The 24163-nt window shown below is 30.5% G+C and overlaps 1 protein-coding gene across 1 annotated transcript in view; it reads left to right on the forward strand.

Moving 5' to 3' along the window:
* Positions 1–1132: 1132 nt before the first annotated feature.
* Positions 1133–24163, forward strand: part of Gycalpha99B (guanylate cyclase 1 soluble subunit alpha 2) — a 426360-nt gene continuing 403329 nt past the window's right edge. Inside the window, exons 1-2 of the mRNA XM_075378887.1 lie at positions 1133–1257; positions 5254–5336. Of these exons, the coding sequence (XP_075235002.1) occupies positions 1133–1257; positions 5254–5336 (208 nt within the window). The remainder of the gene's footprint in view (positions 1258–5253; positions 5337–24163) is intronic.

The following is a 24163-nucleotide window of genomic DNA, read 5'->3' on the forward strand; positions in this document are numbered from 1 at the left end:
TATATATATATATTGGTTTGCTTGACATTTCTCCCGCCATCACCCCATTCGGTCGCCCTAAAGCATAAGATGGAATGTCTGTGCCACAAACGGCTACTGAGTCTCGAAACAGTTTAGAGACCAGTATCCTAAATAGTTCCTACAGCTTACCTAACAGTGTGAGCAGACTAAACGTGGTGCCATACACGACCGGTTTACGTGTCCCAACCGCTCACTTGTCATATATTTGCTAAAATGGGTAGGCGCACCCCGTCAACTACTAAAACTATATATGACATCCGTAAATTAAAATTTATTTCGTCTAGACAACAATTCGCTGCCACGCCTAGTCCCTGAATGCCAGCAAGTACCTTTCCATCATATTAAAGCGCTTGGAGTCTTAATTGGCTGGTGATCAGTCAAATATCTCTAGGTTAGCTTCCCCCAGCAGTGCGGTAGGAGTCTTTTCCCTTAGGTTAAGTACCGGTTGAACAAAGGAACCGCATCAAGGAACGGTCCGACAATGCGGCTCTCGCCACATCGACTCGCCGCTTGTGAGTGGCCAATTTTTCCCCTTGACCTCTGAGCTCCAGGGTAGTCCGGTCTGTGCCCCCCCCCCCCCAAAACCATAGCCTCCCCGCAGACGCACAGCTCATCAGCGGCAAGGCATACCCGAAACAGATATTGGTTTAAATTAACATCCTTCTACATATATCACCATACAAATTGATATCCTCCTATATAGAACTATATATGTAGATAGATAAGAACCCCATATCCCAAATACATATAGTAAAAGCGTTGGTGAAAACCGAGAAATCGGCTGCCGCCATCGGTCGAATGACGACTAATATTGGGAGGAGGGATTTCCGCACACCACAATGAAAGATGTTGTTCAAGGTGGTGCTCTCGAAATCTACGGAGCACCAGTTTCGTCTGTTGCGCTGGAGAGAAGGAGAACCCGTGCAATCCTTAGCCGCATGCAAAGGACTATCTTCCTTCTGCGGGTTTAGAACCGTCTAAGGCGATTTCGCCGGCTTAGTGGCCGAACGTACGGTCCTGGATCTCTTCGTTTGAAAGAGGTTGGAATTTTACAAGGGAAAAGGTGAAATATGAATGCGGAAGTATCGCTTATTAGCAGGTGGCAGGAGAAATGAGAACTATCAGACTGATCCTACAGGCTGATCCCGAACCTTTAGATATGGCTATGATGAAAACACTACGGGAAACTGGAGTAAAAGTTGACCCGGTTCCTTGCCAGACATATGCGCGTCGAAGGTAAGACCCTCCGCTGAATGTAATTATTGCGGAGGAAAAACACAGGCTGTTCATGTGCATTCGTTTCCAGCAACACAAGGAAGCACCCAGTAGAGAATTCGGCATGCTTAACCCAGAAACATCATGGGGAGTATGCTGCAGACCAAACGATTGACAAACGTGGTATCCATGATACAAAGTTGAGGGAAGAAGTCCAGCAATGAATAATTTTCTCCGAGTCTTCATTAGGGCAGTTCCCTGGTCCCAAGGTTGAGGTTAAAAAGCCATTTATTAACACCGCTGGACTCCGATGGGTTTGAGGTTGGAGCTAGCGTAATATATTACTCTGTATATATATTACGATTTTAATCATTCAGTCTCTCTTGTGGCCATTTTCAGTGATTGGAGCTGCTGTTGTCACCCTCTTTTTTCTTTTTCTGTTTAGCCTTCAAAACCGCTGTAAGGTATTACTTTAGAGGATAATATGTATGAATGTAAATGAAGTGTAGTCTTGTACGGTGTCAGGAAAACCATTCCTAAAATGACTTTTTTTTTAACCTCCGGGACCACTGTTAGGTATCGCTTCAGAGGATGAGATGAATGATTTGTAGCGTATGAAAATGCCATGCCGATCCGGATTCGAATCTGGGATCTCCGGGTGAAAGGCCGAGACGCTGCCACTAGGCCATTTATTCCTGAAACGATTCGTTAATTGAAACCCAACTACCAAATAACACCGGTATCTACGATCTAGTATTCAAATCCGCATAAAAGTAATTGCCATTACTAGGATTTGGAGGTTAGAAATCTCGACTTCCAAATATTGTTTGTATCTTGGCATCAGTTATTATTTTTAATTTTTTTTTTTTTTTTTTAATTATGAAGAGATATATGTATAATCTGATGTATATCTATTCTATGTGTTTATAAATTTTACAATATTTAAATGTATTACTTGAGAGTCTTTTTTTGTATATTTAAATTATGAAGGATTCTGTTATTTTGGTGAATATTTTGATTTGAATATATTAAATATATATCAAATGAGTTTATTGTAATTTGACAAAAGGAGCATCCTGTTTGGCCATTATAATTCATTGAGAAATCGGAGAAATTCAGTTTATATATTTTAAGGGATTGTATTTAGTGATTGATTTTATTTTGTATTTTTTTCTTTTTCTTAATAAAATTGGTTTCCAAATATATATATATATTCACACATATATATTCTTTTTAATTTATTTATTAGTAATATATTTTTTAAATTTTCTTGACCGTGTTATTTTGCCTATATTTATTTTGTATAATATTGTGTACATGTGTGTATATGTCTATTATTATTTGATTAGTATCGGTACTTCTATGCAATCTTCAGTTAGCACGGTATTTGTAGTAGGCTGTGAAAAGAAGGTAGTTTAAGTGAGGCACGTGATTTGAGTCGTTTTTTTTTTAGAGAGAGTGTTGGTTTTTTGTATATTCAGAAAATGTGTTTTTGTTGCTAGCTTTTTATTATGGGGAATTAAAAAAAAATTATTTAATAAATTGAATTCATTTTACCGTTTTTAAGGTTGATAGTTTTACTATATACATACGTATAATATTAGAGGACTCATACTCTAAAAATAAAACCAAATACCCTTTTTGCGTCTAACTTTTTTCTTTTTTTTATTGAAAACATCAATCATTTTAGTAAACAGTATATAAGAAAATTTAATAACGTTATTAAAAAGAGATATTTTATGTTGTTGAACATCAGTGTTTTTAAAAGTGTACTAATTTTTCAGACAAAAGTTTCAAAACTCTTTTTCATCAAATGCCTATCTGCTAAAGTAATCTCTGACTTTTTAAAACATATTACGTTAATAACAAAATTACATAATTACATATGTTATACTTTTTCACATTTTTTTAATATATACTTACGTTTACACTTTGTAAATTCCAATATTTTAATTTAAAATATAAGTTCAGTTTAAAATAATATCTTAAAAGATTCGTTAATTTTTTTCTAATTCTGGGCCGAATAAAAAAAAATTTTTAGGATAAAATTTATTTAGATTTTTATGAATAATAATACTAATTTCCTAATTTTATTATAGATCTTCCATTAAAAAAAAATTTCTTGACTTGTGAATTCTTTGAAAATGTCCATAAAAATTAATACTACCATTTTTTTTCTCCTCAAAGAAATTTGTCTAACTTTTTCTTTTAAAATAATTTATTTTTTAAATAATTAAAATTTAAAAAAAGCCTGTATTTGTACAAATGTATCACGAAGTACTCCCGGGAATTTGATAAATTCTGCTAGTTAAAATAATGAAAAAAGTTCATATAAACTAACATATTTACTAAAATTATTCGTTTACAAGTTAACGAAAGATTTCGCTCGGATCTCAGCTACCCCGGTGAAATGAAGTCGTACTGAAATTTTTAGGACGTTAATTAGGGGGTAAAATTAGTGATTTCTTATGGTTTTTGACTTGAAAAATCGAATAAAAATTGGTCCCAGAACCGTATCTGTAGTAGTTTTTGAGAATAAATAGAATTATTATTTTGACTATTATTATTATTATTATTATTTACAAAATTAAATTCATTTGATTTAATTTGGAAATCGTTGGTAGACACCCTCAACGCTTCTACTGAATAATAGTTTAATAAAACTTGTTTTACACTATTCCATTCATTAATTTTAGTACCTATTATTAATTTAAATTTGGTACTTTAATGTTTTTTTAAATATTAAAAGTTTGATATTCATTCTGAAAATCATCAGGGTCATCCCTGACATAAAATTTAGCGACTAATACATTATTAAGTAAAATCAAAGACCGCATCTAAATCCTTTTTTCTAACATTGGTGTTCCCATTTTAAATCTTATATCAATATTTCTTATATTATACGTCAACAAACCTTATCATAGAAAGTGCGTTTTTAGAAATTACTTTATTTGTAACAACACTTACTGTTTTACAATTACATTGATGTGCATTCAATTAATAGTCATAAAATATAATTATTACATATACTTATTACATATTACATATACATTAACATTTTAAAATGTTAATGCGTAAATGCTTAACAAATAAGACGATGTATTTCAGACTAGTATAGACTCGTTTTGAAATTCTCAGGTTGACTCTGTAGTGTTCAGCTTAGCTTACAGTCTCATTCAACACTAGAATGTTGAATAAATATTAATATATTAAACAATTATTATATTATACATGAAAATTCACTAAAATTACTTTTGTAATGTAATTCAAGACTTTAGAAAGTAATATCAGTCGAAAAATATGATTATTTTCATATTTTTAAAAAAATCTCTCATTATAGGATGAGAACTAATTATTATTATACGTAAAAGAAATAAAGAAACAATCGAAGAAATAAGAAATTACATTCTTTCACACGGTGAGTTTCCTGGTATTTAGGAATAAGCAACACAACCCACCGGGTTGGTCTAGTGGTTAACGCGTCTTCCCAAATCAGCTGATTTGGAAGTCGAGAGTTACAGCGTTCAAGTCCTAGTAAAGCCAGTTATTTTTACACGGATTTGAATACTAGATCGTGGATACCGGTGTTCTTTGGTGGTTGGAATTCAATTAACCACACATCTCAGGAACGGTCGAACTGAGAATGTACAAGACTACACTTCATTTACACTCATACATATCATCCTCATTCATCCTCTGAAGAATTATCTAAACGGTAATTACCGGAAGCTAAACAGGAAAAAGAAAGAAAAACGGAATAAGCAGCACACGTGGCTTATAGAATGCAATGTCTCATCTGTTTTACTGTATCATAATTTATATATATAAATGTATAATTTATTATATTTATTATGTTTATATATATATTGGGTTATATTTATATTTATTTATTTATTGTGTATAATTTATATATATATATATATATATATTATATTATTAAAGTACACTTTTAGATTTGATAAATAAATAAACTGCATTTAAAAATGATCTTTCAAATAAATGTTTTTTTCTTTTTAGAGAAAATCTACCTGAAGATGTCCCAAATTCAAGCAATTACAAATATTTAGAGGATATTTATGATACGCTAAACGCAGCAAATGGTGAGTTACAATTTAATTTTTTTTTTTTTTAATACGTTAAGTTTGATAAAAATTTGCTCATCATGATTATCTTTATTTATAAAATTTTAACGAAAATATTTGATTTTTTTAAAAATACAAATGAAACAGAAAAATTATATATTCGAATAGACTGTACTGATTTTATTTGAGTATGTGAAATAATATAACGTGGTACTTTGGGGTTGAAGGTTATTTTAGAATTCTGACATATATCCTTGTTGAAAACCACAAGCGGTTTAACTGAATTCTTTTAGTGGTTTGCAGAGAGATTGTAGCAAACCAGTTTTTATCGTGTATAACTTAAACTAAACCTTTACGTTGTTGTCCTTTAGTCGTGGTTATTTACACCGAATTAACGTACAGTATTTGTAGGTAAATCAGCGTATGAGTACCTTATTTAAATATTTTATTTATAACTTTTAACATAAATAATAGGCTTATAAAAATAAATTTTGAAAAGTATTGTATTAAATTTTTATTGTAATTTTACTTTTCCAGTGAGTATGCGTAGTTTTAGATTAACGAGATTTATTAAAGGGGAAAGTATGTGAGCATATCGAAAATGGAGTATCAAGTTTGCGTTTTAGGTCATATATTATGCGGCCTTGCGTCGTAAATTTAAATTTTCTGGACAATAATAAGAAAGTTTTAGACCGGGTGTTGCTATTTTTATGAAGTAATAATATTTTACACAAAATTTAAAATTATGGTATATATTTTTTTTTCTAGTGTTGAAGAATTATTTTAATGTGTTAGTTTTTCTTTTCAATTTAATTGTTATGATTTTTTTATTCTGTATCCGAGAAGGGACCTTTTACATCCGTCTTGGACTTCGTTAAATTTACTGATGTTTTATTTAAATTTTATATTTATATTTTATTTTTTTAAGTTATTTTTTTAGTTTTTATGAAGTTTTAAATTTTATCTTAAAGTGACAAATGAAGAGGTATTGCGGCAAATAGATGAAGAAAGAAGCATTTGGAAAAATATAGTTAAAAGAAGAGACAGACTTATAGGCCACATACTAAGGCATCCTGGAATAGTCGCTTTAATATTGGAAGGACAGGTAGAAGGGAAAAATTGTGTAGGCAGGCCACGTTTGGAGTATGTAAAACAAATTTTTAGGGATGTAGGATATAGAGGGTATACTGAAATGAAAGGACTACCACTATATAGGGAATCTTGGAGAGCTGCATCAAACCAGTCAAATGACTGAAGACAAAAAAAAAAAATTATCTTATTAAGTTTCATACTGTGATATTAGTTTTACATTTTTTTAGTGATATTAGATTTAAATTTTAGTGATATTTTATCTGTGTTACTAGTTGTAAGTTTTAGTTTTTTTTTATATTTTAGTTTTTAACGTAGTTTTAGACTTTATGTTAATCATAATTTTTTAGTCTTTCCGTTATCCCACAAGGGGCCCTTTATAACCCTCTTGGACTTTATTAATTTTTCTTTATCTTTATTTAAATTTTATTTTACTTTACTTTTACATTTATTTTTAATTCAAATTTTACGGCTGTGACATTATATTAAGTGACATTTAATTGTAATTTTTTGGTTAATAAGCTAGTTCTATTTTTATTTTATAAAATTTTATTCCGGATGAATATAACGCCAAAGCGTTTTTCTCCCACAAAAACAAAAAAAAATTACATTTTAGGATGCAACTACTACTTCATCTAAACCAAAAAGACATATGCATGGATGTGCATATGTATGTCGCACTGCTTTTGGCCTAATATCTCAGTATCGAACCAATTTTCTCCAAATTTGACTCAAATATTTCTATATGTGGGATATTGGTCACTTAATTTTTTTTTGAAAATTCGTTAACGACGTGGAGGATAACTTGAAAAAGGCTATTTCGATTTCCTTCACAGAAATTTAAGGAAATATTATTAAAGCAAATTTCTTACCTACAATGCATATATAAATAATCAAAAATGTTTTCTTTTTAAAAAACAATCTTTATCTCTTAAAGCATATATATATATATATATATATACATATCTTTTGTTCTTTTGATCTATCCTCCTTCGGTTAAATATCTTTCAAAAATCTTTATTTCATGTACAGAATTATCAAGAAATGTTTGCAATTTTTTAAATTATAGACGTCGAACCTAAAATGCAGAAAAGGTTTTTGAAAATTTTCTCTTTCTTATTTTTGCTCCTATTAATTTTATTGTTAGATTTAGAGAAAACTTTACTGATGAAAATTTGTTAAGCTTAACCTGCATATGAATATTTTTATAAAAACCTATTCTCCACCTTTAAAATACAATTTTTTTATTTTTATTTTTTTTGTTTTTTGGCTTTAACTTTTTAATTTCTATTATTAATAGCAAAGAAAGTCATATAATACTTCCTAAGATTTTCATTCCACATTCTTTTAAATTAAACTATTTTACAATATATTATAATTTAAAAAAATAATATAAAGCTAAATTGTCTTTTTTTTTTAAACAAACATCAGTAATAGTATTTAAAAAATAAATAAAAACTAATTACTTCATAATAATTCATAGAAAATACAACAAAACGAGTATTTCTAACTGTGTTTATAGAAATGTAAAAGAATCTGGTATGGACCCTACATGAGTTCATTGTACGCCTATTAAAGTTCATGTACATATTAAAATGAAAAGTACAAAAAATTTTATTTCATTATAAACTTCTGATATATTTTCATATTTTGTTATTAATAAATTATTATCGTAATTTTTTTTTTTTACAATTAGAGGTTAATAAATTAATATACTCAAATAATAAAAAAAAAGAGATGAAGTCTGATTCAAACAGATCTGCCTTCCCCTTGTAAGATCAAAATATTTCATTTATTAAAATTTTATTCGGCTATAACTCTGGAACCAATTAAAATAATTACCACTTATGAACAACGTTGAAAAGCTCTCAATGAAGGCTTATATCTGCTAAGAAAAATTTCAAAATCCAATTTTGTTTGGATTTTGGGTTTTTTTTGGACACTTTTGGTTCAGTCAATTGCAATCAAAGGGGGAGGTGCACAACTAGATGTTACAACAGTCCTAAATCCAAAACTTCAAAATCCTATGACTAATCATTTTTGAATTATGCGAGATACAAACGTACGTACATACGTCACGCCAAAACTAGTCAAAATGGATATTTCCGTTGAAATCTGAAAACTGAAATTTTTCGGATACATTACTTCCTTTACTTCGTACAAGGAAGTAAAAATAAATAAAAATTAATTATGTCATTAATAATTCATAGAAAACACAACAAAACGAGTATTTCTAACAGGGTTTATAGAAAGATAAAAAAAAATACAAATAGCTGTTGTAATATTAGGCAGTACCAGTCGAAAGTATAAAGTTAATTTTTAAACATTTTAATCTTGAATTGAATTTGACAGTAAGATGTTATTTCTGTGTCACCGGATTTAATAAACAAGATGACCACTGTCAATGATTAATTAACTACCGAAATCTGCACATAATATTAGATTTTTACTTTTATCAAACGGTCATTTTATTTTACTTTTAATTAAAGAAAAACTTTTCAATTCGTCTTGTATGTATTTTTTTCATGAATATTCATGTCATCTCCTCATCAAATAAACTGATTTGTTTTAAATTCCAATTTTCGCGGCAGAATGATAGTGTTACTTCTTTTCATCCTTCGTCGAGTCCTGGTCAGGAACTTTTCCTACGCAACAAAATTCCATTTCAACATTCCCAAGTACAAACTTCAAAAGCTTCTTTGGTGAAATAATAAATTAATTAATATTAAAAAAAATATTTTGTACAGCGGATTCCTTTGTAAAGAATAAGAAAATTTTAAAGGTTATAAGTTTATTACTTATAAAGGTAAGAGATTTAAATGAAAAATTACATTAACTGTGTACGCGAATTAAAAATGTTTTTATTTTTGCCAACATTGCTTTTATTTTATAATTATATATATTTAATGAATTTTTACATTTAAAAAAATTGGTTGGTAAGCTTAAAATGAAATATATACTTAACACCCAAGAGTATACTACTTACTCAAGCTCATTAGCAGTCTCTTTACGTTCTTTTTCCGCACGTAATTTCTTATTTTTTATCAAAATGCAGATTTGTTATCTTTGCATTTCATACAAGTAGCGGTTTTTTTTTTGTAGGACATTAAAATTTTAACTAGATATAAATAATTAACTAGTAAAAAAAAACATAAGTAAAACAAGCTTCAAAAAACTTCTTCACTAATAACGAAAGAATAATATGCTTTTTTAACTTTTTTTTTTTTAAATGACGACTAATTGAAATCGTTTTTTTTTAGGAATTTTATTTGTTTTTAACATGGCAAAAAAAAAATTAAAATTTGTTTCCCTCTAGGAACTAAAGAACCTCTAAAACTAAAGGAATAGACTCGCTTACCACGATATATGCACGCACGTACGCACGTGCGCGCGCACACACACACACCCAACAGAGAGAGAGTGAGAGAGAGTATAATTAATTATATTTTCTGTTAATGTTTTTAAAAATAATCATAATAATTAAAATATATTGAAACAAATTGAAAATATAATTGTTATATGAACATTAATTAGAAAAATAGAAGTAACAGTCTCCGAAATAAATTTAAAGCTGGGTTATACCTCTGAATGACAATATTATGTATCACCTCAGTTGCACTGTGACTAAATTAGTATATTCAATATAGTGTATAATTACTGATTAAATATTGCTTTTCTCTAATTTCTGCCGTTGATATTCCATTTCTACATAACCTGTAATAGGAAAAATTCCATATGTATAAATGGCTTCAAGGGAATTGAGTTAGTATAATAATTTACTGTAATTGCACCCAGTTCGATGAATATTTAATTAACCGTATAGAAATATACATAAATAATTATACATATGTAAACTGTTAATGGATTTTATAAGTTTATATTTACTTTACATAGCTTTTACCTAGTTGAAAATTTATGGAGTTAGATTCATTACCACAATCATCATATAGTTTTGTGCCGTGAGTCACGTCTTTTACACCATTTCCTTCTCTATTCACCTCTATTGCTAACCGGACTATTGACTAAACGATAGATTCGATATCCTTTTAAATCATGTATCATTTTAATCTACTCAGATCGATTGGAAAGTTCTTGGCCTGACAAACAAACATCAGATGTTGTTTTAAAGATTTTTTTTTTTTTAAACGTAGTCGTCTTGGTATTTGATACATTTAGACTAATAACAATGACAGACAAAAAAAAAATTAATGTTTCTCTAAGTGTGATACCATTTCTTGAACTGTTTTTTTGCGTACATTACAGATCTGTAAATACATTTTTTCTATCACCCTTATTTTTAAATAAATTACGCTTCAAAAAAAATTAAGGGAAACTACAGTTAAAATCTGTAAACTTTTGCATGGCCATACCTGTATTACAGTGATTTTCGCTGATGCTTTTCTTTTATAAATAGCTTCAGGCACATTCCGAATTAATGTTCAGCAGTAATCGGCTAGCATGTTATTATTCTATTTCCCTTTATAGCGGCTTTCCATGACCAAAATGTCTTGGTGGAAACGTTCATCCTGTTATTCACTTACGTCTCCGAGATTGTCCGGGATAAAATCCAGATGCGAGTGGAAGAAATGTATTTTCAAAGATATATTACATCCCATAACTCTGTATGAAGTAAGAGGTTGATTAATAATATCGTGGTAATTATCAGATTTTTGTTTGCCGAGAAAAGTTTTGCAAACGTCTTTAAATGAAGTCCAAGCTGCAATTTCTACATTATTTAACATTGAGTTAAATACATCGTCTTTGACCAACTCTGTTACTTGAAAACCAATAAATAAATATTCTTTCTTTAATTTTTCCTTCACTTACATTCGGAAATTTCTGCCTGATGTACAAAAATCCGGGACTATCCTTCTTCATTGCTTCATTATTTTTTTGGATTCAAGTAAGGGCTAATGAATAATATTTTTCCCATTTCAAGTTAAGTTGTCTCGTTTCTTCCACTCTTTGGTAACATAACGTTTATCTCTAGCTCGTCTGTCCCATTCGCAAAGAAAAACATGTTCTTAGTATAGCCTAACTGCATGCCTAACAAAATAGCTATAAATTTCAAATCACCACATATGTTCCAGCTATGTTTTTTATAATTTATTTTTTCAAGAACGTCATTCATCACATCGTATATCTCTTTGAAATTAACACCATAACCGATTGGTATCGAAGGATATTTGTTATCATTATGCAGTAGAATTATAGTTGGACGAATATATGAAAAGGCGCCAGTCCTCAGGTTTATAAACTTGTCCTAAGTGTAAAATAAGCTCATCAATATTTGTGCAATAAACCAAATTATTTTCATCAATAAAGTACTCAGAAAGTTCTTTTTGTTGACTTCGTAAGCCCGAAATGTTTGTATTTTTTTAAAGTAAATTCCAACCTTGAAGTGTTGATTCTAACATTTCACCTCGATTTTTTGCTAAATTTAAATCCCTAACCAATTATTTTAGCTTACAAATTATGTTAATGAAGTTAAACAATAAAAAATGAACTAACAAAATACAATTTAGAAGCTTAAAATGCTATCTGTACGTTGAAAAATGAAAAAATCCTTAAAATTTTTTTCAAAAATGGTGCATTTTAGGTTGCATAAATTAGATCCTGGTGGGCAGTCTTAATTAATGATTTCTGTGTATTAGACGGTTTAAGTTAACTTTACCCTTTTCACTAGAATTGCCTAAAATGATCAATTATTTCATTCTTTTCGTCAAAAGGTATAAATTTGTATTTTAAGAAGTGGTTTAAAAAAATATTTAATTATTTATTTTTATTATGTGAATTTTTTTAATAATTCTTCTTTTGATAATTATATAATAAGCAGAATGATTTACCTACTTTGAAATGTGTAGTAATTTTATCATAAGTGGGTTTTACAGCGTTCTACAGTTTCAAATTAAATTTCAATAAACCCTTACTGTTGCTCTTTCTTTATATTCCACCTTTTATAATAATTTATTAATTAAAATATAATTTTAATTACATAAATGTTTAAAACATATATATATATATATTTTTGTGTGTGTGTGTGTATGTGTGTGTGTGCGTGCGCGCGCGCGTGTGTGTGTGTGTGTGTGTGTGTGTTTACTGAATGTAATCCTGTACATTCTATTTGTTTTTGTAGAAAACAGATTACAAAGAATTGATCCGTTTTTGTTGACCGTATATTTCATTTGAATCCCTGCGGTACCCTTAGTTTCTGGAAACTACATTACGGTAGTACAAAAACAACAACCGCTAGATGAATAAACGTGCAAAATTTGTGTACAGTGTACATCGTTGAAAATAATCCTTTTAATATATTGATATTAAAGATAATATTAATTTAGGTTAAATCCATTCCATATTTATAAATCTAACATTGTAAGTTTTAATAAATAATTTAAAAAATTAAAATAAACTAATAATTATCATGAATATTTAAATTATATAGGTTTTTATTTATAAAAATAAAATGTAATTATAATTTTTATCGTAGCATAGAATTTTTTATTACTGTAAGCGCGTTTTATCGTGTTTTGATTTATGATCCATATTAAAGCAGAAAGAGGATGATATATTGTTTTTTACTCCCTGTTACTTCTAAACAGCTAAACCGATTTTCATTGACTATATACGAAGTCCAAAAATACAGTAATGAGACTAATTTTTTTGAGCAAGATGTGGCAACCCTGCAGCCTTCATAAATTCTCCATGTTTGACCTTGATCTTGATCTTTCCGCCACTAATAGTCCAAGCGGCAAATCCGTACAATCTTGAGTAGTGGTGTAATGGTGTAATAAGAGGACACGTGTTTTGGTCTCTCATCACGGAAATGGAATCGAAAAACGTGAAAGCTGATATATTGAAACAAATCGACTCAGAGTTACTGAACCGTGTTACTACTAGCGATAAGTTAGTTTTTCCAGTTTGATCCAGAGACAAAACGTCAAAGTTGTCAACGGTGTTCAAAGGAATTACCCGAACCAAAAAAAAAGCTTACATATCGAATTCAGAAGTGAAACGCATGCTTGTGTGCTTTGACGATTCCATAGGGTGCTTCCTAGACAAACCGTTAATCAATATTTTTACATCCTGACCCCATAGGGGAAGACACCGTGTGACGGTTTTGATCGCCACGCCACCCCCTCTGTACCTAGCGCTTATGGACTTTACCGGAGGTTTTCTTTAGTACCTCGGCAACGACATCTTCCAGTCAAGCCTTAGCCAGGAAGCAACCGATGCCAATGCTACAGGTGACATTTCCATTGGTGTTCTACACCAACATAAACATCAAACACTGACATAAACTCCAAACAAAACACATATAGCCAAGTCTCAAATAAGATTGAATGACTTTCTAACAACGAAGGAACTGAACTCGAAAGGTAAATTTTTTTTTTACCTATTCGAAAGGTAAAAATGAGTTTGACACACAATGAATCATAAAACGCAACACAAAAACACTAAAAAAACGTAACAATTAAAATAAATAATGTAATATAACAGTAACATAAAAAATAACTAAATAAATCTTTAATCAAATACAAACAAAAACAGTTTCAAAATAACACAATAAAACCGAACAAAAGCACAAAGAAGGAAATTCCAAGCGGAACGTCACACCTATTAAGCAATCCTTTCTACGATCAACCATTCGGCCCGCCTTTTCCAATTAACACGGAGATAAAGTGTCGCCTCGATAATATCAAGTCCCTGTGCACATTTCATACCTTTCTTTCTTTTTCCTGTTTAGAATCCAGTAATTACCGTTCAGGTATTACTTCAGATGATGATATGTATGAGTGTAAATGATGTGTAGTCTTGCACAGTCTCAGGTCAACTATTCCTGAGATGTGTGGTTAATTGAAACCCAACCACCAAAGAACACCGGTATCCACGATCTAGTATTCAAATCCGTATAAACTGCCTTTACTAGGACTTGAACGCTGGAACTCTCAACTTCCTTATCAGCTGATCTGGGAAGACGCGTTCACCACTAGGCCAATCCGGTGGGTTTATTAAGTTATATCTAGCAGAATAATATCTTACATGATAATCATCTCCAACAATCCGCGTTGCGGACACATACCAGATTCCTCCCGGCCGAATTTCTGAAGTCTGCCTCGAAAAGCGCCATACCCAGTAAAAAATTGCGTCACACACTTGTTCGGGTGTACCCTAGAGGCGTCCTGAAAATCAACAATATTAGGGAAAAGATCACGCGTATAACGCTCATATTCTGTGATATCCCACCTGGTCTGCCACAGGGCGACACCATAATGATCTATATCTCGCGAGTTTTTACTGGAGTCAATTCACCTGACTTCTTAGCAACATAAGGCTGTTGCCTCTCAGACGCAATTAAGTCTATCGGGTTCACTCCTGTAATCAGGAAGACCGCCTCCCGTGAAATTGTACGGTACCCACTCGTTACCATTAGCAATATAACGCGTTGAGCCAGTAGCAGAATATCCCGATTCTACAATATTTCTACAAAGAAATTCGATAAAATCTTCAGAAACGAGTCCCCCGTGTCCGTTTAAACATTGGTACGAGTTGGATTCTTCATCGATAATGTGCCATCTCATGCTGCTTTGTCTTTACAGTAATTTTTAACATCAAAACGCGTTTCGGTACTACCACAGCTACTTTATTCACCAGAAATCGCCCCGAGTGACTTTTTTGTATTCTCAAGTCAAATTGGTGGTCAAGGGACATCACTTTCAAACAAGAGAAGATGTCCAAATTGCTTTGACAAGGGTGTTAAACAACATTCCAGAATATTGCCAGTATTCTGGCAATATTCTGCCAGAATATTGCCAGAATACTTGGCAATATTGTCAGAAGCGTAAGTTTCTGAAAGCAGAAGGAAACTACTTTGAAGGAAATTTCATTACAGCTGATTAAAAACGTAAATAAAAATCTTTATCACGTCATTCTTATTACTTTATTGTTGCACATCGTACATATATATATATAATATATATATATATTATTGTTATACACCAACATCTCTAAATACATTTTCTCTTAACCGATGAGTTTAAAGCTACGGAATACGGTTTATTATAAAGAAAAAAATTTAAGAACATCTAAGCGGAGGATTCCTAGTATTGAATCGGCAGTAATAAATTCTTTGAGTCTATATTATTGAATGATGATTTTCAAAATAAAATCCTTTGTTTTTCGTTCGCTAAACAATTGTTTATCTTTTAATCATTAATTTTTCAGATTTTCTTTTTTAAAGTCTGAAAAGAAAATGGACAAAATCTATTAAAATTAAAAATTGATGAATTTTTCAAATCTCTTGGCTTCATTTGCGCCACCCGAATAAACATTCTTCTTGAAAATTTAAGGCTGGCTTTAATCAACTGTAAATTAAAATATATTTAAAATACGGTTTAAAACGTAAATTATATTTCATAAAATGTAAATTATAATGAGGAAAATAAAAATATTTTTTTTATTTTAATCTCTGTAATATAATTTGTTTTTTTTTCTTTTCGATAAATTTTATCTTTATTTAAATTTATAAACACGCGCCTGGTTGTTGTTAGTCGTAATAAAACTGTAATTAAGATAATTTTAAAGAAAGAAAATCAAAGTTATTAAAAAATAGGCGGAATATGTAATAAATCATAGCTTGTCTTCGCTAGACAAATTTGCTGTCAACTCTTGTCTGGTAACAATTAGTTATTTAAGAGTATAGTGTAAGGTTTATTTGATACAATTTCCTTTAAATATGTCTTTTAAAAAACAAAGGCTTTTTTTTATTTTACTAACAGCTTGAACTATGACTACTTTTATGTTAAACTTTCCTTATTTATTAACTTTTATTTAAATGTAGGAATAAAAAGCATATAGCACAGGCCAATCGATGTATTCTGATATCAAAGATGTTGGGAATTTTTGAAAATGGTTATGTACTAAAGATATAGTGGTAAAATAATTATTAATAAATGATGAATAATAATTATTACAAAAATATGGACATTTATATAATAGATAAAAAATATGGCAAAGTATTGCATGATTTTTTTCAGCTATTAATAATAAAAAGAATAAGAATTAGCGCAAAAAACACAGAATATATATTTTTTTTTTTAGAAAAAACGAATAAATTCTAAGAAATATTTTTCTAGAAATATTCATATATAGGGTACACTTAACAAAATTGTCTTAACTAATGTTTTCTCTTAATCTAACACTCCCTTAATAAAGGCTTAAATAAGAAAAAGAAAATTTTCAAAAAACCTTTCTATATGTTATGTGTGGGGTTACAATTTAAAAAAATTGTTGACCTGTCTTGATTCTCTCTCTATAAATCTTTCTCTCTCTCTCTCTCTCTCCCTCTCTCTATTATGTATATGTATATAGAAAGAGAGAGCTATCAAGGAATGTGTACAATTTTAGATGATGTTTATGTAGTGCAACAATAGAACAATTACTAATATTTCACGACCGTACAATATAAATTCTATCATCAATTACAACAATAATTGCAATTATTAAAACAATAACATTAACAAAATAAAATATCAAATCACATAGTAACAGAAAGACAAATTACAGAAACGATCTGAACCGCAGTGCCAGCAGTTAGTTTAGTATTCATTTCAAACCCATCATTTAAAATTTATATATAATAGAAGAAATTATTAACCCATCAGTTATTATCAAATCAGTTGGGCATCGATGATATTGATCTTATGAATACTCAGATTAAAAAACAAACAAAAAATATAAATGAAATATAAACTATCAAAAAATGTTTGAAAAATATTTAAACCGAAGTGAGACGAGCAAAAGAACAAAAAGCATACTTACATTTAGATTTAACTAAAGGAAGTTTTTTCAAAAAGGTATTTTTAGATTGTTTATACAGAGTGTTTCTAAAATGGTGTACTGGCTATACTTTTTCGGATTCGACATGTAAAATTAAACAAAAAATATCCTTAGGAAAAATGGCAATTTCTCCTTTGTTCTCCCGCTGTTCGGGATTTTATTTTTATAAAATATCACCATGCCTTTTAGCAACAGATCCAGTCTCTAGAAACGTTGCTTTCCACGCCTTGATTCTCTTGCCATCAGGAGGGTCTCTGTGATACTCTGTACGGAAACGTCGTTAAATTGCAGTAATGGACCCAAATTCTGCATACAACCACACGGTTTGTGCTTTATCAGCATTTGTTGTCATTTTTCAATTTTAATTTTTTTTTCAATTCTCAGAAACGATTTTCAGCACCTGAAATTAATATTTTCTTGGTATTATATTACATAATTTAAATTTCCACAGCTATGCTACCATATACCACCTAACAAAATTGTGTTGGTTATTTATTATTTTCAGTATGTAAGTGTTTCAAATTAAGGCGTATCATCTTGGACACCCTATTTTTTTAAAATACATGACTTAAAAATGTAGGTTTTATACGACTCATTTTGGTTTGAAATGACCAGACTTTTGGAGAAGAAAAAATAAAACAAATAATAAATCATAATACTATTTATAGCTACAAGAAGAGCCAAAATGTAGAGGAGAATAATTCAGAATTAGTTGGGTAGGTGAACTGAAGAAAAGATTGTGATTTTCAACTGTCATTTTCTTAAATCGTACCAAAGATGCAATATTTAAACAATTTTAGGTGAGCAGACATAACACATTTAAACAAAAAGAAAAATAACATGGCCATTCAAAAAAAAAAAGAAGTATTTATGCCAGACTTATTAGAAAAATGAGGAGTAAAGTGGTTTCATGCTGATTTATTTTCTAAGATAGAATATACTTTTGAACATCAACATATTAAATTCATTAAAATAGCAATGATATTTAAATTTTACAAGTGGAAACTTTGTCCTATTCGTAGAAGGAAGAATAGTTTTACAAAGAGCATCATTACTCCTAGTGAAAGCAATTAAAATTAGTTCCACTTTAGTATCAGATTCTTTATATTTAAATAAGACTGGAAAAGTTAATTTAAAGTAATTATTATGATGGAATTACGTAAAGCGACTTATGTTTACAGGTATATCAGTAATGATATTATTTAAAAAATTAACGGAATACTTACTTAATAAAACTCTTAAAACGACAAAAAAAATGTGCACTATTCCCTTTACAACTCGTTTTTTTAAAATATTTTTTACAATTTTGTTTTCATTAAAATTTATTTGGTGGGAAATGTAGATGGGTCTTATGCCTTGTAACATTGTATGTAAGTAAGGTTTAACGAAAATCTTTAATTAAACGAAGTTGTGTATTTTGAAGTATTGTATGTACATAAGCATTTGTGTGTGAGTGTGTGTGTGTGTGTGTGTGTGTGTGTGTGTGTGTGTGTGTGTGTGTGTGTGTGTGTGTGTGTGTGTTGTATTCCCGGCCGTGCGGTCGGTGTTTCAGTCGCATCGTTTCTCGGTTCTCTCTCCTGCTTTTTCTGTAATGACGCCATTTTCCCTATGCAACTCGGTTATGCTTACTACCCCTTTCGATTCTATCTCGTGTCTACATCCTGGTCTTTCCCTCTCTAGCCATTTCACTTGGATTTTCTATGGTTGTAGCCACTATCATCTGTGCCCAAAACTTCCTACTGATAAAGTTTATGCTCTGAATTTCTCAACAAAACAAGAATACAAGAACGACGCAAACAATAGAAACGACAATACAAGTTTATTTGTTATTCTGTTAACTTATATTAAATTATATTTTTATCTATGTTATTACATAATATTAAATTTTTTTTCTTTCCAATATTTTAATAATTTACTCCTTTATACGAAGTTGCTTGCTTAGAAATAGGGTAATTATTTTAAATTTAGTCATTTATGGCAATTAAGAAAGATATTAAAATATTATTAAGTAATCAATCAGACATAAAATAACATGAAAAAATTATTTTTAATGTTACACAATATAAAACTGAAGATAAACTAAAACCGAAAAAGTACATCTCATCAAAATAAATAAGTAATCACAAATTAAACAGATCTGAATATAATGTAGCTTTCAGAACAATAAAAAATACAAAAAAGATTCAAAATAAACAATTACCAAACTCAGTGTCCTTGGAATACATAACCTGGACTTTTTCAAACTATACAAACGGGATATGATTTTAAACAAAGATTTAGTGAATTCTTAAAAGCCTTCCACTATAAATACAGAATGTCCCATATAAAACGCAAACCCAACCTTATATTGGCAGGTATTGAAATAATAAAAAGCCACGTGTAAATGTAAATGTAATTTTTATTATTACCATCCATTACCTTACATTTAGAGTAAATGTTGAAAGTGGCCGCCATCTTCTTGAATACAAGCTTCAATTCTTTTTACAGCGATTCTTGCAACTTTTTTCAAAGTTTGTGGCTGGATATTTAATACAGCTTGTTCAATATTGACTTTCAAATGTTCGTGGTTTGTTGCTGTATCCTTTTTCTTTGAGGTAACCCCGTAGAAAAGAATCCGCCGCAGTCATATCTGGAGATTTTGGTGGCCACAAGCCTCGACCGATAACACGATTACCGAAGAATTCCTGGACGAAATCAGAAGTTGAACCTGCGTAGTGCGATGGCGCACCGTCATGTTGTAGCCGGCAGTGTCTGTCTTCCTCTTCCAAGAATGCGATGAATTGAAATAAAATATCCTGATATCGTTCTGCATTAATGGTGTACTCGAAAAAAATAGGACCGATTATTTGCTTCCGCGATATCGCGCACCAAACGCCCGGCTTCTGCGGGTGTAATTGTTTTTCGTGATAAACGTGGGGATTTTCAGCGCTCCAAATTCTACTGTTTTGGCTGTTTACGTAGCCATCCGAATGAAACCGTGCTTCATCTGTGAAAAATAACGAATCCATAACGTTAATTCCCTCGCGCAGAAATCGACGGAACCGTTGACAATATTGTAGCCGCTTTTCTTTGTCGGGCTGAAGAAGTCGATGAACCGTTTGAATGCGATAAGGTCGTAATTGTAATCGTTTGGTAGCCCGATGAACTGTTTATTTAGACAAATTAATTTCAGCGACAAACGTCTGATCGATTTATTTGGCGAGGCGAGTAATCGGTCTTTGATTTCAGCGACTGTATGTGTATTCAACACTGACGCAGATCTTTTGTGTTCCTTGTTATTAACAGAACCGGTCTCTCTAAATTTTGCGACTAACCTTAATTCTGATGTTTTGTTAGGAACTGGTTTATCTGGGTACTTATGGCGAAACAAATCTTGCACTGCAACCACTGATTTCGTACTGAAGTACGACTCAATGAAAACACGTTCATCTAGCGAAAACTCCATCTTATCTTTAGCAATACACTGAACGTTATGATCGCATTGTTGTTACAATCGGTAGTGTTCTACTGCGTCGCCGCGATGTTCAGATGTTGGACGAGTCCATTTCAGTAACGAGTAGGGGAGTAAGCTTGACTTTTGAAATTTCATGAGTGATTGATGGGTTGCTTTTCAAGACTCAAATTAAAATCTATCTACACAGAATTTTCATTTTAATCTCCCAGACGATTTTCTTGTAAAATAAACATAATGGAAAAAAATTAGCTAAATAAAAGTTACTCTGAAGGACATCTCATGGTGACCTTGGATTTGACCTTGACCTTTACCTTATTTCAAGGTTAACACGATATTTTCAACTACAATGACATATTTTTGACCCTACAAAAGATTTTATATTGATCATACAAATGATCTTTGAATTTTTTTGAATCACCCTGATATTTTGTACATAAACACGAAAGGGATTTTTCTTTAGTTAACTTATCACTTAATTTTTTTTTTTTTTTGTAACTATGATTCATCGTACATTGTTTAATTACTTGTTTTTATCAAGTCGTTTTTGTGTATCTTAATGATTTGAAATGGAATTGTGAATTCTATTTAAATTGGTTTTCGGTATATTCTTTATTTAATATCTTCGTTATCTTTTTTTAGTGTTAGATTCAAAAATTATCTTTTTCTACTGTGATAAATTTAATTTTCTTATTTATATTATTTATTTTGTATCGATTATATATTTTTATACTCTATTCTAAAAATAAAGACGTTATCAGTGACTGATGGTACTGTAGATAGAAAGACGCCAGCCGCTGTTGGTAGATATAAAAGTTATTACCAGGAAATACGGTGCGCTTGCCACTGTCTAGATAACTAGATGAGAACACGAAACAGCAAACATTTTTGCCCATGAAGCATGCAACGTTTATCTAAGGTGTTTGTCGACCACCCTACTCATTCGTGTTCTGTTACTCCCTTACAGCTCGGGACAATTTAGCGTTACTACAGTGTATCAACTGGCATCTTTGCATCTTTGCCTTTTCAAACGTCAATTCCTTTTTTAAATGCGAGAAGTGTAGTATATTGTCGTTATATCTAATCAATACTGTTTAACCACCTGTTTTATTTGTTATGTTTTCTTAAATATCTTACATTCGAAAATTATAAAGAAAAACAAAGTTAATTATTTGGACTTTTAAATTCCCTTTTTATTTTCTATTTTCATTTTGTAAGTTTTACACAGAGTATAATTATATCGAAATGTATTATTTATTCATCCATTTCTTCGAAATTATATTCATAAAAAATAAATAATAATAAAAAAAAAAAACAGAATAAATTGCAAAATAATAATACCGTTAAGAGTAAATTCTCGGTATAAGAGTGTTTAAATATTACACATTATGAAAGTGCAGGCACTATATCATTTGTTTCGTGGTGTATTTTGTTGTTCAGTGCACATTATAAAAGGCTTCAATAGCCTATATAAAGTAAAACGCGAAAGCTAAATTTCATCTATTTCACCTCTATTTTCTCCTTTTTACTTCGCTTTTGTAAAATGCGATTGAACACACACACACACACAGTTAGAGATACATACACACACACACACAAATATGCACTAATAAATAAACTTTCATCAACAAATTTTCTATCTTTTCTTTTCGACATACTATAATTCATTAGTTATTTTTCATTACCTCTATAAACTTCAACTATTAATCAAAAATAAGTCAATATCCAGATTATTAATTGCTCTATACACTTCATTTATTAAACGGTTGCTTGCTTTTTTTTTCGTTTTCTTTTTTTTTTATTTCGTAATACGTCCGTTAAAAATAAAATAAAAAATGGTCCGTTAAAATTTCAGTAAATAATACTGATAATTATAATAGTAATTATTTAAATTAATATGCCTTTTTTCTATTGAAATTTTAATTTCAAAAAATAAATAAAAAAACACTAAAATTTTCTATTATTTTACTACTAATTAATTTTCTTACGTGTAATTCAAAAGGATAAAATATATTATAAAAAACAAACTATCTTTCTTCTCCTGTTTAGCCTCCGATAATTACCGTTCAGATAATACTTCAGAGGATGATATGTATGAGTGTAAATGAAGTGTAGTCTTGTACAGTCTCAGTTCGACCGTTCCTGAAATGCGTGATTAATTGAAACCCAACCACCAAAGAACACCGGTATCCATGATCTAGTATTCACCTTTATTAGGACTTGAACGCTGGAATTCACGACTTCCAAATCAGCTGATTTGGGAAGAAGCGTTCACCACTAGACCAACTCAGTGGGTAAAAAAAAAAATAATTAACATATTTTTAATAGAATAAAAATTAAATTTAAAAAAATTGTATAATTTTTTGCGGTTAGGCCAACTACGGACCGCACAAATATCACTTCTTCTGATTTCTTTTTCTTTTCTTATAATATTCTTTCAGTCTATCCTCGTTTTAGTCTTTCTCTCTTCCGACCGTTTCACTTTGGTGTAATTCTTCTCCTTCCTCACAGTATCAAACTCAACTTTGTGTATTTTTTTCTCTGAAAGCTTTCTATCTTTCATTTCTGTTCTTTGATTCCTAGGTTTTGTATTTTTGTCTTCATTTTCTGTAGATAACCATGTTTGCTCTTTAGTTCCTAGAATTTAATGAATGTTTATTTAGTTTCTGTTCAATCAGAAACTTCTACACGTGGCCCAGTAATCTAATTATCCTTTTTCTTATCGGGTTTTCAATAACTTCTCTATTTCTTCATATATGTCTTGGCTAGATTTCAGTCTGTATCCTTCTGTTATTTTCTTGATGTCTAGGATTTTTCTCAATGTTCTTCTTTCTCTTTTCTTTAATAGATCCCAATTGGTATGACGTAACTTACAGTTTTTATTTTTTTTTGTAAATAAATCAATATAATTTGTAGAGTAGATTTAAGTTGTTATTTTAAATACGTCCTATTTATACAGAATATGATAATGTTACATATTTAAGAAGAGTTTATATTGTAAAACCGCATCTATTGAAATTATTTTAATTGATTTTGTTTGGTTCTTCGGTTGTGGTTTCAAACATAATAAAACAACACAATATTTCTTAGGTAAGAAGATTGTTCGTTTGTTTGGCATTTCTCCCGCCACCACCCCATTCGGTCGCCCTAAAGCATAACAACGATTGTCTATCTCACAAACGGCAACTGAGCCTCGAACAGTTTAGCGACCGGTATCCTAACATAGCTTCTAGAGCTTTCGTAACAGCGTGAGCAGACTAAGCGCGGTGCCATATACTACCTGCTTACGTATCCCAACCACTCAGTTGTCATACATTTGCTAAAATGGGTAGGCACATCCCATCGTCTACTAAAAATATATGACATCCATAATGAAATTTATTTCGTCTAGGTAGCAATCCGCTGCCACGCCTAGATCGCTGAATGCCAGCAAGTACTTGTCCACCATTTTATAACGCTTGAGCCA

Source organism: Lycorma delicatula, chromosome 11 (genome assembly GCF_047948215.1).
Source record: "Lycorma delicatula isolate Av1 chromosome 11, ASM4794821v1, whole genome shotgun sequence".
Lineage (NCBI taxonomy): Eukaryota > Metazoa > Arthropoda > Insecta > Hemiptera > Fulgoridae > Lycorma > Lycorma delicatula.